This window comes from Nicotiana sylvestris, chromosome 12 (assembly GCF_000393655.2).
Source record: "Nicotiana sylvestris chromosome 12, ASM39365v2, whole genome shotgun sequence".
NCBI lineage: Eukaryota > Viridiplantae > Streptophyta > Magnoliopsida > Solanales > Solanaceae > Nicotiana > Nicotiana sylvestris.
In genome coordinates this window covers 65966085-65985400 of record NC_091068.1, presented here as the reverse complement: position 1 = coordinate 65985400, position 19316 = coordinate 65966085, and the positions used below count along the sequence as shown (strand labels likewise).

At 31.8% G+C, this 19316-nt stretch overlaps 1 protein-coding gene across 1 annotated transcript; it reads right to left on the bottom strand.

Annotated features, from left to right (window-relative positions):
- Window positions 1-14740: 14740 nt before the first annotated feature.
- Window positions 14741-17483, bottom strand: LOC104229411 (glyceraldehyde-3-phosphate dehydrogenase, cytosolic). Its single transcript, XM_009782054.2, has 10 exons — window positions 17362-17483; window positions 17176-17276; window positions 16972-17087; window positions 16781-16880; window positions 16163-16370; window positions 15971-16068; window positions 15429-15571; window positions 15261-15344; window positions 15089-15178; window positions 14741-14997 (listed from the first exon to the last, which is right to left on the bottom strand). The coding sequence occupies exons 1-10, from the start codon at window positions 17396-17398 to the stop codon at window positions 14952-14954; spliced, it is 1023 nt and encodes a 340-aa protein (XP_009780356.1). The 5' UTR covers window positions 17399-17483; the 3' UTR covers window positions 14741-14951.
- Between the last annotated feature and the right edge of the window lie 1833 nt (window positions 17484-19316).

Genomic DNA, 19316 nt, shown 5'->3' with positions numbered 1-19316 from the left:
ATTACTTAAATCTTTATATTAGTAAATATATTTTTTACAACAAAATTAAAGTTAACATATTGAAAATACATGTCTTACATCCAAATTAGTCAAGTTATCTCTTACTAATATAAATGATAATATTACTATGTGAAGTTAAAGGTTTCATCATTTAAGCATGTTATACTATAAATAACAAGTATGAAAAAATGGCAACACTATCTTTTTTTCGTATATGTGTGTGTATATGTAATAATAAAAAAGTATAAGGCGACAAATTTTATGGAGCAGCCATTGCACCAAGATAGTTAGTTGATTGGTTGTTTTTCGAAAACCAAACCAAACGTTACCTAATCCTAAGAAGTGATAACAACGAAAACGGAGAAATTTTCCGGCGAATTACCTCTTGTCGCCGGACGTAGGACCTTTGCGCTGGAGGTGGCTTTGCCTAGTTTGGAAACGGCGAGAGGTATTAGTACCGGGGCTACTAATTGGATCTATTCAGCCCGTCTCTCATATTTTTGGGCTGGCCCAGACTTTATATGGCCCCCATTTACTTTATATTTTTACATGCCTAATCCTTTATTTAATATTATTATTCTATATTTATTCCATAAATGACAATTTCTTTTACAATTCTAGCACATTTTAAAAATAAGTTGCCCCTCAGATTAAGGAGTTAGTTTTATTCTAATAGTATTGATATCATTTCTCTCTCATCATTATAGTAAAAAAAAATTAAATATTTTTACTTATTTTTATACAAGTAATATATATATATATATATATATATATAATAAATCTAAATTGTTCATAATGTATATACGACAAATATACCTTATATATTTCAACATGAATATACATACATTTTTTGTTTATATTTTGTATATTAATAATGTGATTAGCTGGAATTTGTTTTATATGGTATCCACTCGTTGATTTTTCGAAGAATATATGGTATTATTAATTATACATGGTTATTACTGTATAATCATCTAAGATTTATTTCTTATATCAAACATATAAATAATTTATAGCGTAAGTACATATTATATATATATATATATATATATATATATATATATATATATATATATATATATATATATATATATATAGTTTCACTAAATATGTGTATTTTATATTTTTCAGAATATTAGGATGTTTATGGCAAACATACATGATTTCTTCCATTATTATACATATTATTAATTATACATGATTTTTTAATAAAAAAACAATGAAAATATTATTAAAAAACATATTGAGTGAATGTATATTTCAATTCAAGAAGAGCAGCAATCACTTATAAAATTATAATAACATGAAAGTTTCGTAACAAGTAAAGGGTAGAATTTGTATATCATTATATGCCTATTTTAGTGGAATTGGGAATAGAGCTTTATTTTTGGATTAGTTCCTATGTTCGTGCTTTGCACGAGTATCTCAAGCAATATCTTTTGTCAAACACTAAAAGACGCATTTAAGCAAAACATTTTTGTTCCTTTTGACTCTTCAATACATATATATATAAGCCATACACTTAGTGTTTGATTCCTCTTTTCTTTTGTTTTTCTTTTTAAAATAATCTTTGTGGATGCATTATTTTGATCATGTTTTAGCAACTCATATACTTCTAAGCTATACTTTGTTATCTTATATTAGATAGCTGTGACTTTCTTTTTTTGAATAAATGATTAATAATATAAATCATAGTCCCTTTGGCGACATCCGATAAAATTAATATAAATCATAACTCATAGATTTCGCTCCAGTATTGACACCTTCTTGTACTTTCTATTGTTACAGAGAGAGACTCTCCTATGATAGGATTTCTCCGTTGAAATAGACTACTAATAGCAAGTATGAAAAATCTACTCAAACCTCCTTGGAACCACCCTGCTGCACCGATTCTTTAAACACCATCAAGTGAGGATCATCAAACTTAAAAAATCACGGAATATTATAATGCTTTTACAATAAAAATAGGATATCAAACTGACTTCCCGAATAAGATAAGAAAAAAATAGTATTAAGGCCAAGATTTCGAAAAGGCTTGTTTACAACATTTACAATTATATGAAAATACAGAGCTAAAAAATTTTGAAGTCAAGAAATATAAATCTTATAATCCAGGCGATACACTTTATCACATTCTTGTCGAGAACTTAAAATCAAACTCTAATTTTTCTCATACTTTCATCGACATATGAAAACGTTAATGGTGCTATATAAACCTCAAGAGCAAAAGCTTGATCATATTTAATTTGATATGGCAGTATTCTCATGCTGCAGATAGTATATTTTGCTATAGCTTAACAAAATTGTAAGTACCTTTTTTCTATAGGAAGGATGCATATTAGGAGAAAACTCATGTGATAAATAAAGTATGTAACCCCTTTATAATGATTGTTAATAGTATAATAGGTGATTCGAAGTATTCATGTTCAGGTAAAATTGGTATATTTTTATACAATATATCAAGTAATGGAAAAGCTAGAATTTCACTCGTACTAAAAAGTATGATTTTATTTAAGTGGATATTAAAGTTTCAAATCAGATACATATACTGAATCATATTTGATTATAATACCATAAATAATATAATATTTTTAAAAAAATTAGCCATAATTACACTTTATTCGAATATGTATACTTACAAAGTGCAAAATAGACATTTCAGGTTTTAATTTTTATAATTTTATAAAAAAAGATAGAAAACTTCTTTAAATAATGTTTTTTCTTGAAGAAGTATCTTGAAGAATTTTAATATTTCTGTGCATGTAATGTAAAGGATAATTTTATAGAATTCAATGAGGCAACAAATTATCTTTCATATGGTGGTGAGAGATGTGATTGAACGTGTTCTTGTTCATATAGAATTGGTATAGTTTGCAACCTCGAAATAGGTGACATTAACGTGTTGAGAAGAATTTGATTAGAATTAGAAATCCATCCAAATTCGAATTGGGTAAAGTTTTAGATATTACGATTTTATGCAACATGGAATTATTTTTTAAAGAAATATTTTAATTTTTTTAAGGGAATAAAAGTCTATCAATATTTTGGGGATATTTTTATCATCCAACATTTAGCATGGAACATTCGTGCTTTTATAATAATATAGATGAAAGTTCTCGTCTTTCCTTTTATTTTTGCTTACTTTTAGGGATTACTAACTAGCATCCCTATTTTAGTGGGATTGAGTGATTTTCGGCCAGGGAATGTATTTATTTAGTTGCCATGAATGTAAATGTCACGATCCAAACCTATGGGCCGCAACGGGCACCCGATACCTTACTTATTCGAGTACCAACATAACGTATCTCTCCATGTCATACTTATCATAAATAATTGAGCCGGAAGGCTGCCATGAAATAAGTAGAATACAACAGGTAATCCCAACTTATACATAAGACATACAAGCCTATAAGACCAAAATAACCACTCGTATACTGAACATAGGCCGACAAGGACATACAACTTTTTACGTACATGACATCTGTCTACAAGCCTCTAAGAATACATAATTTTTATCAAGGTCGGGATAGAGTCCCACTATACCAAACAATACGCGTCTAAATCATACTAACCAAACAAGCAACTCCGAAGCAAATGGAGCGCACCAATATCTTCCGTTGAGCTGATAGCCTACTTGGAAGGCTCTCGGTGTGTCTATCAGAACCTGCGGGCATGAAACTCAGCGTCCCCAGGCAAAAGGGACGTCAGTACGAATAATGTACCGAGTATGTTAAGGCACATAAATAAGTACATAATAGACATGGAAGAAATATAGAGTAAACGACTCAACCTGTAAGTCTGGATAACTCTGTAAATCATGAAATAATTATAGTGTCATGCATATATGCGTATGAATGTCATGTCGTGCATAGGTACATATTTCATAACATCATCAGGCCTCTGAGGACATCCCATCATATTATATCGGCCATTGTGGGCAAAACTATCAACGTATACCAACTGATCATGTGGTGGTGCGTATATAACGACATAACCTCTCCCATATATATATATACGCGTATATAACACCGTCTGAATCATGGGTCAATGTACATGAATGCAATGCATGAAAAGTACGTTAATAAAATCTTTTAGAATGTCATAAGACTATTTTGCCTTTGAGTAATGTCATAAAATAAACTCTTTTCAACTTTCATATTTTTCTGAAACCCATGAATAGATGATAAAATATTATGATACATGGAAATTCAAGAACATAGATATTTCTAATACTTCTATGAACAGAGTTATTTATGGAATTTGTGCATTTGCACATTTCGTTTGTATCGTATAGATCATGTCAAAAGAAAGAAGGGATAGTCTTAACATACATGAGCCGATTCTCTTGACAATCCCTTTAACACACGTCTTTTGTGATAAAAAACGCAACGGCAGATCGAAGTAGGGGAAAATTCGTATGATATTCTTGAGAAAGATTGTACCGTACTCCTTAAAATTTCAAAATCTCACGCTATTTAGTATAAATCAGTCTTCGTATGAAATGTTTTGAAACACAACGTTGCCATTGCAATTTATGAACCTTGCTGAAGCTTTCTTTCCAATAAGGACCTCCCTTAAGTGATTTAAAGAGCTCTTTTATCCTAGTGGGTGTGGGCCCCACTTAGGAGATGACTTGGTCACAAAACTTCTCTAAATAAGCCACTTGTTACCTAGTTAAGACTCATTATTTGGCTTGGATCAAGGTCTCCTTGGGTTGCCACGTCGGAGGGGTTACATTTATCCAAAAATTATAATTAATTAGCTAATCTTCCACCAAAAATTATTAATTACTCAATTATTCATATAATTAAGAAGTATTTCAACTTACTTAAAATACTACTCACTTTTAACACACTTTATGTATCCTACTATCATGGTCATGTGATACTTTGTATGACACTAGTCTATAAATACGATGTATTATAGCTTGCACCGTATTTTATCCCAAAATATCAAACTTCGACAAAACCTTTTTTCTTCGATTCGCTTACCCTCTCACCTTTACAAATTTACTTATCACTTATTTGAAATAGCATAATACTTATAATCTCAAAAATAATCTCATTCCCGAACTTTCGTCGATTAACTTACGATGAAACTTTTAACATACAAAAATGCGGGATGTAACATCTCATTTCCAAGCTTTCATCAATTTACTTATGGTGTACTTTCACGTACGAAAATATGGGGTGTAACAGTAAAATAACTATTGCTACTATGTTTTTGAAATTTTTACTCAAATATTACCTATTTATGTCTTTTCCTCAAATTAGTTTGGGAAGTGGTTACCAATCTTTTGATTTTGATTTTTGGGTCATACAGTTCTATTGTCTGTTGTTTATCTCTCTTTTTCTTCATTCTTTTTTAGTTAAAGTTCAATTGAAAGAATCAGGGATCACTGATTAGTCGAATGAGCTCATATCTTTAGCCTATTATTTGTTAGTCGATTCGGCTGGTAGCTTCTGCATCAAATCAAACCAAATAAACGAACTTGCTCTTCCTGGTCCCAAAGGATGGTTGAGGTACAAAAAATTCAACATTAAAGATCTTATGTTTCAAAGTCATGTTTTTTTAAAAACAATTTGCACCCTAAACTATTACTTCCTTGCTGTTATGAAACAATAAAAGAAGAAGAAGAGTATTGCAGAGAAAAGTAGGGAGAGAGAACTCTTATTGATTTTGGGATGATTTGCAATGGACTAGAACCCTCTATTTATAGGGAGAGAGTGACTTAGCCACCAAGTAATAAACCCTAGAATCTCTCTAGAATATAGACATTCACCTTAAATAGAATTCTATTTATAACACTCCCCCTTGAATGTCTATTCAATAGATAATGTGCCTCGTTAAAACCTTAACTAAATAAAACCCAATGGGAAAAAAATTCTAGAGAAGGAAAAAGAGTACACATATCTAACAATACGTCTTTTGGTTGCCTCGTTAAAACCCTTACAAGGAAAACCCAGTGGGACAAAACTTTGTAAGGGAAAAAGAGTACAACGCGTTTTAACTCCTCCTGAGGAGAGCATTAATTCACATCTTTAAGCATTTGCATTCCAATCTTGTGCACCATCTTCAAACGATCTTTGGTAGAGACTTGATAAACAAATCAGCCATATTAACTTGAATGAATATATTGCATTTTGAAATCATCATTCTTGATAGAGATATAATGTCTTCATAAACTGCCGTAGAATGACCTTTTCAATATCTCCATAGAGGTATTCTCGCTATCACATTATCATGTTTATAGTTATAGCAAAATACATATGCACAAATTACACTTATCATACGGTACTTCGGGACCAAGAATGTATATGCTTCAAGCGATTTAAATCCTTCAAGGATTGTCATATAAGTTAAGTCATATAAGTCATATAATAGACTTTAGATGCATATCAAGTTTTTATGTCATGCTAAACATATAAGATATCGAAAACTGATTGCACATACCATTGACTTTATACTTTCAAGTATTTGAACAACATAGACAAAATTATATGTCTTTCATATGGAATCAATTCTACTTGAATTATGTCTCTTCCATTTGGCCAATACTTTTGTGTCTATATTCGATAGACTTAAGATCATCATCTATACTTAGCGCTATGGTAGATGTCGTCGACAAACATTTTATATCGGTTCCAATATTTTTTCATAAAGACATAACATAGGGATCTCTTCATTCATATATTCAGGTACCTGAATCTCTCATGAGACTTTATGAAGTGTTATGTCATGTGATCTTCTAGATCACTTGCCTCCTTTATTATGATCATTTTCTCATCTTCTTTATCAAGAAGTTTTATTTGAAACCGATTTGTCTATACGCTTTAAGCGTACCATAGACTTTGTCCTTCTAGGACTTAATATGAGCATTTGCAATGAGAATATAGTTACTTTCTTTGGGTCAGCAAATGCGTCTAGCATGTTTTGCAATATATTGCAGATGAATTATCTATTTATGAACTTCAAGTTCATATTATCTTATTCGAGTATCGAGATGTATAAATAATAATTCATTCCACGTAACATTTTCTCGATTGTTTATCTTGTCTCCCTCTCATGTTAGAAAAACTAACTTTTTCTCAATTTTGGGAATCCATCTTTGTGCGTTATGGTGTTAATCAATATATACAGCGCACATCAATAATAACAAGATAGAATTATTTTGTTCCTGACCCCGAACCACTTGTGAGGGGAGAATATAATATATTTTCGTATATAACGTATATCAAACTGATATAGATAACTTCATTCTCATAAGCAATATTTTAGCTATTAAGTGGAGGCACTCAATAAATAATTTTGCTAAACCAACTGTGATGTAACCCAACTTATCAAGATAAACTATCTTGGATAGAAAATCTGGAAATTATGCTCTAAATTAAATTATTGAGCAAATTACCTCGCAAACACCAAGTTGTAGGTTAATAATAATCGCACATGTAACCATCTCATAGATGTATCTTATGTGGTATATATGGCAGGTGAATGGGCCCATATTCACTTTTGATATTTCTAGCATGGGATTCAATCCCAATTTTAGTTGGTCAATTAATTAGCGAAAACAAGCAATATAAGAGAATTCGTAAAGAACTTTTTAGTTCTTTAATATTTACCCATGTGAATTCTCTATTATTTTTGCACATCATACTTAAATTGATATGGCCAAACCAATTATGCCAACTGAATAAATTATCAATATTGATAAAGTTCAGGTTTACAACATGACATGTGCAATTATCGATAAACACCAAGTTTATTATGATATGGGTTTGTATATCAATAAACATCCACTTTAGTGTGGTGTTCTTTTATTTCTGTAGTACAAACTGGAGAATAAAGCGGGTAGCTTTTCACATACATATTATCCCGCTACAAGTTGTAGTAATAAAAGATATTAAATCTTTCCTTTATTTATAATCTCAATATAATCAACCGCTTTCATGTGTACTTTGGAAACTGAATAAGTTTCTCTGAGATTTACTACAACACAATACCTTATTGGTAATCAATTGTGTTTCTCCAAAATAGTAATAATTGGCTCTTCCAGAGCTCTCAATTAATTTGGTACTACCACATATTCATCAACATCCATATGGTGAATATCTCTTTTAAAGAGAAAGTTATACCATAATGGTTATGGTCAAAATTATATGCAAGATCTGTTTCTTGCATTACCGTTGTCTTTTAATAATTACATTGCCAAAATATTTTGGCGTACAATAAGTATGTGATTAACGACCATTTATGCCATAATAATGACATTATTTTCTTATTTCCTCTCAAACCTCCCTCTAGAGGTGAGTGTGGTATATTCACTACCACTAGCACGTTCATATTCTTCCAAGAATGAATATGTATTCATAAATTAGATGTTGTCACATTCACATCATGAATGGACAATAATCATTTATATGTGCTTTATAAAATCTCATGTCAAATCGATGACAAATATTACTTTCACGGAGTGAAGGATTATTTTGAGAATCCTTATTGTTCTCATTACCATAATGATGACAATTATAATTTCGTCTATTGCCACATCCACATCCATTGACACATTCATAGTAATAATTTTGTCTTCTTTCAGACTTATCACATATTGCTATCACATTCTCTTAAGGGAATGAGAATGGAGCGAATTCAATGGGACGGGTTTTCAATTCTTTGCCCACAATCATACATGAATTTGATCATGGCAAGGCATAGAAATTTTACCACTTTGGGTGGTTATAATTTCTTTCAAACTCCATTAGAGTTGCAATCAAAATTTATCGTCTTTGCTTGTATTTAAAATCAAATTATAGAATGTCAAGAATTTGAAAGAGAAAAGTAAAATACTTACCTTAAATTCACAATTTAATCATGAAGGAAGTTCATAGAACAATTGACAATCATTATGCTCAATCCCAAAGCTTCTACTCAATTGGTTAGAGTCTCGTGCTGATAACGTGTTATGAAATAATAAAGGAAGAAGAAGAGTATTGCAGAGAAAAGTAGGGAGAGAGAACTCTTATTGATTGTGGGATGATTTACAATGGAATAGAACCCTCTATTTATAGGGAGAGTGTGACTTAACCACCAAGTAATAAACCCTAGAATCTCTCTAGAATATAGACATTCACCTTAAATAGAATTCTATTTATAACACTTACAAAGAATATTTACTTTTTTTACTTATGATGGCAATTAAGGGATAAAATTTAAGACGTATGGTGTATATTGAAGATGAAAACCACTCAACCAACCCTTGGATGTATCTGTAAGCAGAGGCAGATCGAGCATTTGAACACGACGGGGGCATCATTATATGCTAATTAATAGCGATAAAATTTGACGGGCAACTTTTTAAAAACTCAATGATTATGATGACTTATCATCCAAGTACAAATAAAAAGAATTTCTAAAGAAATAAAAAGCATCGAACAAAGAGAGATTTCTTCGCAAAATAGGTGTTACGGAAAGGAAAGGTATTTGATTTAAGACTGTTTCAAACTTTAAAATTTCTAGCTTTTTCTCAATTAAAAAGGTGTTTATGATGAAAAGGATGTTCAAACTTCAAAAATTATCAAAGAAACTTACTAAAGAAATCAAGATTAAGGGTGTGCTAATAGTAAAAGAACTGAAGAAAAGCCTCAAACTCTTAATTAGATGTCATTGCCGAGTTAGAGTTGACAGATATCCGCTACTTTGTCAAAGTGATTGTTGAAGAAAGTTGTGGCAGAAGGATTTGTATTTTTCTACTTCTGAAGCACGATAAATTGCAATTTGAGGCTTTTAATTTTAAGGGAGGAATTTCAAAAGGAATAAAATTAAGTAAGTTGACAATTATATATTAAAACTAAACTATAATTGAATTCAAAAAAAAAAGATAAAAGTAAAAAGTGAAGTTGGTATTAAATACAAATTAGTTGAATTCAAAAGAGGAATAATAAAAAGGTGAGGAGAAAGTGGTGAAAATGAGATTGGAACCCACGACCTCAAGCAAAGCTAAAATTTTAAGCTCCCCCCTTAAAACCACTCCTCCAGTCTGCCTTTGTGGTTGAGGGCACACGAAAATTATTTAAGTGGTTTCAGCTGTATACAGAGATATATATAAGATAAATATATAGAGTTTTTGTCGAGGCTAACGGGGTTCCGTGACCCCTCAAGTCCTCAACCATCAACTTAGGTCCGCCTCTGTCCGTAAGGACTACACCATAATGCAAAATATCATATCTGGAAAAACAATTTTGAGAAAAAAGTAAGTGAAGGTTGATGTGAAAGCAACAGTGGGACTATTGAGAACGCTTGAGTTCCTGATTCAGATTTTTAGACATACACTTGAATGAGAAATGTCTACACTCTTTCTTCTCTACATTTCATTGTTCTATATTATTTTATTTTGCTCTAATTATAGTATTATTTTTTAACATGATATAATATTATGTTTTTGAGAAATATTTGGTGTTTCATCTTTAAAGGTCGTTTGGCACAGAACAAATTATCCTGAAATTTTAATTATGGGATTTAATGCAGGGATTAAATAATAACAAAGTCATTCAATGAATATGTTTTTATCGGAATTGCTCATAGGACTAAAAATGAGGATACTTGGTATAATATAAATACTAAATAAGTTGAAATAAATTTTTATTTTCCATTTTAATCATGTTATAAAACCCCTCTGTTTATAGGGAAAAAAACAACTTTACCACAAAGTAACAAACTCTAAGATCTCTCTAAAATATAGACATTCACCTTAAATAAAATTCTATTTATAACACTACCCCTTGAATGTATATTCAACAAATAATGTGTCTCGTTAAAATCTTAACTAAAATAAAACTTAGTGGAAAAAAATCTAGTAAAGGAAAAGGAGTACACATATCTAACAATATACCTTTTGGTTGCCTCGTTAAAACCCTTGTAAGGAAAATCCGGTGGGACAAAACTTTGTAAGGGAAAAAGAATACAACGTGTATTAACTCCCCCTTATGAGATAACCAATTCACATCTTTGAGCCTTCACAAAATCCAAACTTGTGCACCATTTTCTAAAGATCATTGGTAGAGATTTGATTAAAAAATCGACCATTAACTGGAATGAATATGTTGCACCTTGAAATCATCATTCTTGGTAGATATGTAATGTCTTCATATAATGTCGTGGAATGGATTTTTCAATATCTCCATACATGCAAAAAATTTTACTATCACATTATCATGCTTATAGTTATAGCAAGATACATATGTACACAAATTGCACTTCGGATGTGGTGCTTTAGGACCAAGTATTGTATATGCTTTAAACGATTTAAATCCTTCAGGGATTGTCATATAAATTAAGTCATATAAGCCATATAAACAGACTTCACATGCTAGACATATAAGATAGATAAAAGTGACTGCACACCTTTAATTTTATGCTTTCAAGTGTTTGAACTAGAGGTCCAAAACTACATGTCTTTCAAATGAAACCAATTCTACTTGAATTATTTCTCCAGGCTTAAGATCCTCATATATATATTTAGCATTATCATAGATGTAGTCGACGAATATTTTATATCGGTCTCAACCTCTTTTTTCATAAAAACATAACATAGAGATTTCTTCATTCATATTTTTAAGTACCTGAACCTCTCCTGAGATTTTATGAAATGTTATGTCATGTGATTTTCTAGATCACATTTCTCCATATTATGATCATTTGATCATCTTCTTTATCAAGAGTTTTATTTAAAACCGATTTTTCTATATGCATTAGGCGTACCATATATTTTGTCCTTATAGGACTTATTCTAATAGAAATATTGCACTGAGAATATAGTTACTTTCTTTGGGTCAGCAAATGCGTCTTGCGTGACTGACAATTTATTGCATATGAATTATCTTTTTTGAACACCAAGTTCATATTATCTTATTCGAGGATATAGATGTATAAATGATAATTTATTCCACGTAACTTTTTCTCAACTGTTTATCGTATTTCCCCCTCATGTTAGAAAAACTAACTTGCTTCCTCAACTTTGAAAACCTACCTTTGTGTATTATGGTGTTAATAAAAATACACACATCAGTAATAATAAGATGAAATTATTCGGTTCCAGACCCTAAACCATTTGTGAGGGGAGAATATAATGATACTTTTGCTATAACATATATCAAACTAATATTGAAAATTTTATTCTCATAAGCAATAGTTTAGTTGTTAAGTAGAGGCACACAATAAATCATTTTGCTAACTCATCTATGATGTAAACCAACTTATTAAGGTGAATTGTCTTGATTAGAAAATCTGAAAGTTATGCTCTAAATTAAATTATTGAGCAAGTTATCTTTCAAACACATGTTACTGGTTAATAATAATCGCACATGTAACCATCTCATAGATGCATCTTATGTGGTATACATGACAGGTGAATGTGCCCATATTTACTTTTGATATTTTCAGCATTCAATAAGATTCAATCCCAATTTTAATTGGTCTATTAATTAATGAGAACATGCAACACAAGAGAATTTGTAAAGAACTTTCTAGTTCTTTAATATTAACCAATTTGAATTCTCTTTTTGCACATCATACTTAAATTGACATGACTAAACCAATTATGCCAATTGAATAAATTATCAATATTGATAAACTTCATGTTTATACCATGCCGTGTGCAATTATCAATAAACTCTAAGTTTATATGATATGGGTTTTTAAATCAATAAACTTCTATTTTATTGCGGCATTCTTTTATTTATGTAGTACAAACTGGATAATAAAGCGGGTAGCTTTTCACATACCCGCTACAAGTTGTAGTAGCAGAAGATAATAAATCTTTTCTTTATTTGTAGTCTCAATATAACCAACCGCTTTCACAAATACTTTAAAAACTCAATATGTTTCTTTGAGACTTACTACGACACAATTAATTAATTGATTATCAATTTTATTCTTCCAAAATTGTAATAATTGGTTCTTCCAGAGCTCTCAATTAATTTTAACTACCACATATTCGCCGACTAGCATGCTCATATTCTTCCAAGAATGAATATGTATTCATAAATCACATGTTATCAGATTCACATCATGAATGGACCATAATCATCTATATATGCTTTACAAAATTTCATGTCAAATTGACGACAAATATTACTTTCACAAAGTGAAAGATTATTTTGAGAATCCTTATTTTTCTCATTACCACAATGATGACGATTATAATTTCGTCTATTATCATGTCCACATTCATTTGATACTTTCACGGTAATAATTTTGTCTTTTTCAGACTTATCATATGCTACTACCACATTCTCTCAAGGGAACTAGAATGAAACAAATTCAATGGGACGGATTTTCACTTCTTGTGCTCGTAATCATGCATGAATTTGATCATGACAAGACATAGAATCGTTTACCACTTCGAGCGGTTATAATTTCTTATAAACTTTATAAGAATTATAATCAAAATTTATTATCTTTACTTGTATTTAAAATTAAATTATAGCATTTCAAGAATTTAAATGAAAATAGGTAAAATACTTACCTTAAATCTAGAATTTATTCCTAAAATAAGTTCATGGAGCAATTGAAAATCATTATGCTCAATATTATGTACAAGTTGAGCATCATGCCCGTATCTCAAAGCTTGGTGACCAAAGCAGATGTCTTGTATAGGAATTCACGCAAGAGACTCACATAAATTCTTGTATCTTGTCTCCACGGATGGTTTACTTTCTCAAACATCAGACAACTAATTAATAGTATACTCAATTGGTTAGAGTCTTGTTGATAACGTGTTATGAAACAATAAATGAAAAAGAAGAGTATTATAGAAAAAAGTAAAGAGAGAATTCTTATTGATTTGAGATCATATACAATGAAATAGAATCTTCTATTTATAGGGGAAAAATAACTTAGGCACAAAGTAACAAACTCTAAAATCTCTCTAAAGTGTAGACAATCACCTTAAATACAATTCTATTTATAACAAATCTTGAATTGCTTAATCACTTTGAACAATTCAAAGTTTTTCTCCTGAATTTATTATCCCAAAATTAATTATCCCGAAATTGCTAACCCCGATTCAGAAATTTCAACCAAACACTAAATAAAATAATCCTACATTTGATCACAGGATTGCTATCCCTTATCCCGTGTATCAAATAACCCATTAGGGGTCATTTTGTTGGAAACAAATTATTTTCCTATGATTACTTATTCCGGGATTAATACTATAATCTATGGATAACAAATTCCAATTAATTATCCCGTAATTTTATTCCGACCAAACATAAAATAAATTCATTTCAAATTTAATCCCGATTAATTATCGGTTATCTCTCACATCAAACAAGCCCTTAGTGCTTCCATTTCAGTTTTGCACATACTCAGACTACTGGAAAAAACGAGTTGCATAAGTGAAAGCTAAAATGAAAAACTACTGAGAAGAAAATCTTATGTCACGTAATAAAAAACACAGCTCCCGACTGAAACTCTGAAGTGCTAATTTTATGAAGCTCCAACACTGAAAGAGAGATGCTGAGAAAAATATAAGTACTAATAAATCACCTCTTTAATACTTTCTCTTGCCAATTAGAAAAATCCACCTTCAATACTTTTGACAGAGCCAATAAGAAACTTTAATGCATTCGATGCATTATTATCAAATGTGATCTTCAACAGGAATAGCAGAAACATAGGTAGTGTAATCTTCAATCATTTAAGCCAAACCAAGACATAAACCAAGGATAACAAAAACCAAGAAACGAAAACAAACTTGTATTGGGAAAAAGTAAAATTTCATTCATGACAATTCAAACGAAAAAAGCCCAACATTCCTCAAAGATAACACAGTAGTTCCTCTCTGGTTATTCCATTACAATTAAGCAAGAAGACCACTCCCGGCCATAGAAAACTAATACCCCTATGATTCAATCAAAAACTAAAGAGGCCATTTCACCAGCATCAAATCCTTAAGCAACAGAAGCCATATGGCAGATCAAATCAATCACACGAGAGCTGCAAAGTCCAGAAACAAATTGTGTTACTAAAAAAAATTTATTGGTGGTGTAAAGATGAGCAAAGAGAAGTCTAACGCAAAGAAAATTACCTGTAACCCCATTCATTGTCATACCACGACACAAGTTTCACAAAGTTCTTGCTCAAGGCAATTCCAGCCTTGGCATCGAAAATGCTTGACCTGCACCCAATAATTTCACATTAAACAAATGCACTTCAATAATTAAGGTACCTCTTTTGAGTAAATTGAACCAAGTATATACCTGCTGTCACCAACAAAGTCTGTGGAAACCACATCATCTTCTGTGAATCCCAAGATGCCCTTCAACTTACCCTCCGATTCCTCCCTATGAATCGAAGACCATGGAACAAGTTAGTGTAGTTGCACAAGGGACCAATAAAACAACGCAAGTGATCAAACAGAAACTTACTTGATTGCAGCTTTGATGTCATCATAAGAGGCTTCTTTCTCTAGTCTTACGGTAAGGTCCACAACAGAAACATCAACAGTTGGAACTCTGAAGGCCATTCCAGTCAATTTTCCATTAAGAGCTGGGAGCACTTTTCCAACAGCCTACATTATGATGAATGCAACTTGATCAAACTGAAAATCTATCAGGTTATTACCAGGTGCAATAACCCTCAAAAGTAAAACGAAAATAAACCAAGACAATAATCGAAACTTCTCATTAATCGCTTGCTCACTTTGTCATAGTTCCATGTTATGTTTCATAGATTGGATTTGCTTTCGAATGCTTAACAGACTAATAAACAGACTCTAGAGATGAATATTTGCAACTAAAATTTAAGAAGTAATTATAAACTTTGTCATTGCTGAAAGATTGACTTGCCTACTGAGGTATCATTTCTTAACATTCTCTTCTAGTTTATATGGTATTCTATAGCATAGATGCAACAAACATGGAACAGACAGTAACTATAAGCAAAGACACCAAAATCCAATAATAATTACCTTGGCAGCACCAGTGCTGCTAGGAATGATGTTGAATGAAGCAGCTCTTCCACCTCTCCAGTCCTTCATGGATGGACCATCAACAGTCTTCTGGGTGGCTGAGTGACAAGACCATTGCATCGCATCGCATCAGAACTATATATAACAGCTCATCACAGATGGGCAATTTAAAGTAACTAGGAATATACTAACCAGTAAGGGAGTGCACAGTAGTCATGAGACCCTCCACAATGCCAAACCTATCATTGATGACCTTAGCCAAAGGTGCAAGGCAGTTGGTAGTGCAACTAGCATTGGAGACAATGTCATATTCGGGCTTGTATTCCTTCTCGTTGACACCCACAACAAACATGGGGGCATCCTTGCTAGGAGCAGAGATCACAACCTTCTTGGCACCACCCTGTGCAAACACAGATACCCCCATGTCAATTATTATTTGGTTAAATGTATACATAGATAGATAAGTTACACATCAGGGATATTGTTAAATTATTTACACAAACAATCAAGTTAGTTATAAGGTAAGAGAGCAGATAAATCTCTATAATTACATGATAAACTTTTAATGTGACAGTTTAATGTATGTAACTTAGATCCCAATTTTATAATAGTACATGCAGGAATTTGCTTCATTTTCTCCGCAAAACTAGATCCAACACAAGAAACAAGATCTAATAACAATGAAATTAAATATACTAGTGGCTTTAGCTGTGAGTTAATGCATGATAGATCAAATCTAAACAGCAGAAATGCAGTTGGAAAAATCAATCAAACCAAAAAAAAGACATAAAGAAAGCAGATAAATCAAACCTTCAAGTGAGCAGCAGCCTTGTCCTTGTCAGTGAAGACACCAGTGGATTCCACAACGAAATCAGCACCAGCTTCAGCCCATGGAATTTCCTCAGGGTTCCTTTAATAATAACATCAGAACACCAGATATTAGTCAATTTCTTCAGCACCATTAACTAAAACCAAAAACAAACATAAATCTAGATCAGTACCTAATTCCAAAGACTCTGACGGACTTCTCACCAAAAAGAAGGGTCTTTTCATCCTTTACTTTAAGCTCATGGTGTTTCCATTGTCCATGAACCGAATCATACTTAAACATGTATGTCTGCACCAATCACAGAGATCCACGTCAGGATCCTCCCAGATCTACAAAAATCATGTAAACACTAAAGGGATCTAACAACAAACTTTACCATGTAATCAGTAGAGATAAATGGGTCGTTCACTGCAACTAGTTCAACATCATCTCTCTGCAGAGCAACTCTTGCCACCAAACGACCAATCCTTCCAAATCCTGTTTCAAATAAAATCAGAAAATGAAAATCAGAACCAAAACAAACATGGCCAGATCTATACAGAAGAATCAAAAGGGTATTTACCATTGATTCCGATCTTGATCTTCTTGTCAGATGCCATGGCTTAGGGGAGAAAAAAGGGGTTTAAAGAAAAGTAGGAGAGAAAATTGCTTAGTGAAAAGAATATGGTAGTGAATGTAGCGAAAGTGTAGGGTTGCAGTCTGAAATATAAAGGGGGGAGGCACGTGAGGGGTGTCACGTGACTACTGCTCTGTCTTGGTGAAAAAGAAAGAAGAAGCCGAGTCAGCAAGCATGGTTTGAAGTTTGAACCGTCGGAATGAGTTGTAGTTTTCAAACCTGGAACTGCCGGTTGATTTGGAATTTCTGGAAATCTATGCTAATTTTCTTAAGACCCCACGCTAATTATTATTGTCCTACATATTTACTGTCCAAAATGTAAGAAAGAAAACAATATTTTACACCATTTATTTTATCAATTCGAGTATAGTTTTTGGTTCTACATAAAATTTACTTGTTGACCACAAAAGGATATGGTGCAGTGGATGAGACTGTTCTTCCCTTAATCAGATGTCTTGAGTTCGAGCCCTGGGTATGAAAAAATCCTTGATAGAGAGTGTTTTCCCTCGAATGGGCCCTACGCAACGCGAATTCGGATATAATCGAACTCCAATATAATTAGAAAATGTAGCATCAAAGAGTTTGGTAGTGGTCAATGAAGCCTAAAAATAAAATCACGATGAGTTCAGACCTTAATTACAGCATACATAAAACTTTTACATGATATTTTTGCAATGTGCATAAGTTTTGGTGAGCAAAGCGGTTCAATGCTTGTAAATGGGGGAAGGTAATAAATATATGGACAAAATTGAATAGTTGAAATATGCACAAAACAAACTAAATTGAGACATGATTTTAAAATATATAAAAAAATTATATTCCAAAGAAAATAGTTATTTGTCTATGTACATAATAAATGCCATTCTTTTATTAGAACAAATAAAAGGAGATAATAAAAGGGAAAGGGCTCAAATATGTCATTGAACTTCACAAAATGAACTGTCTATGTCACTCGTTAATAGTTGGACATAAACATATTATCTATATTATAACTTTGGGCCATATATGCTATTACAACTAACGAAACTACTACTATCGAATTTTGACACGTGACGTTATATAAACCCTTCATTATTTACCAGCACCCATCCACTCTCACCCCTTTTTCGTCAAGTTAAGTAGTATATATATGCGTCGTTTCGTTAAGTTCAGTGGTATGTTTGAGTCATTTCCCTATACCTTATAATACATAACTCTCGAGTAACAAAACTAACTTATGCTATTTTTTTGTTTATCATTTGACGCACGAACATTCTAGAATCATATTCCTATATAAACCTCCATCTTTTTTATTTCTTTTTTCTTTGTAATAAAATTATAATTTTATCTACAAGAGGACAAGTTTATCCCTTGTACTATAACATTATTATTTTACATGAAAAAATATACTCTCTTATTGTAACGATTCGGCAGGTCGTTTTGAGTGTTGTAGCCCCACTACAACATAATGTATTTATAGCCACAAAACAAAACGTAGCTAATTATGAAAATGTCTGTGGCTAAACACTTTAGCCACAATATTTTTTTCCGTAGCATTCGTAGCAAAATGTAGCATAGTTAAAAGTTAGCTACAGACTTTACATGGTCCGTGGCTAAGGATTAATACTTATTGCTACGAAATTTTTGTGTTGTAGGTATATTTATAGCAAAATGATTTTATACTCTTGCCATGACTAATACATTTATAACAAATGATTCTATACTCTTGCCACGACAAATAAATTCGTAGCTATCTTCATATGGTAGCCACAAAGTGTTGTAGTGTGGCAAAAGATCTAATTTTATTTGCCACGAAAACTTAGATATGTAATTGCTTTCGTATATTAGTCCGTGGAAAAAGTATTTTTTTAAGTTACGAACTAAAAGTTCCATGGCTACAAATTATTAAAAAAAAGTCGTGG

What these genes read in the sequence shown, in the direction of transcription:
- LOC104229411 (XM_009782054.2), bottom strand. Translation starts at nt 17,398, where the DNA reads ATGGCATCTGACAAGAAGATCAAGATCGGAATCAATG. An exon ending in AGGCTGCTGCTCACTTGAAG is followed by an intron (nt 16,371 to 16,780) that starts GTTTGATTTATC and finishes GTGTTTGCACAG; the next exon opens with GGTGGTGCCAAGAAGGTTGT. An exon ending in GACAATGAATGGGGTTACAG is followed by an intron (nt 14,998 to 15,088) that starts GTAATTTTCTTT and finishes TGGACTTTGCAG; the next exon opens with CTCTCGTGTGATTGATTTGA.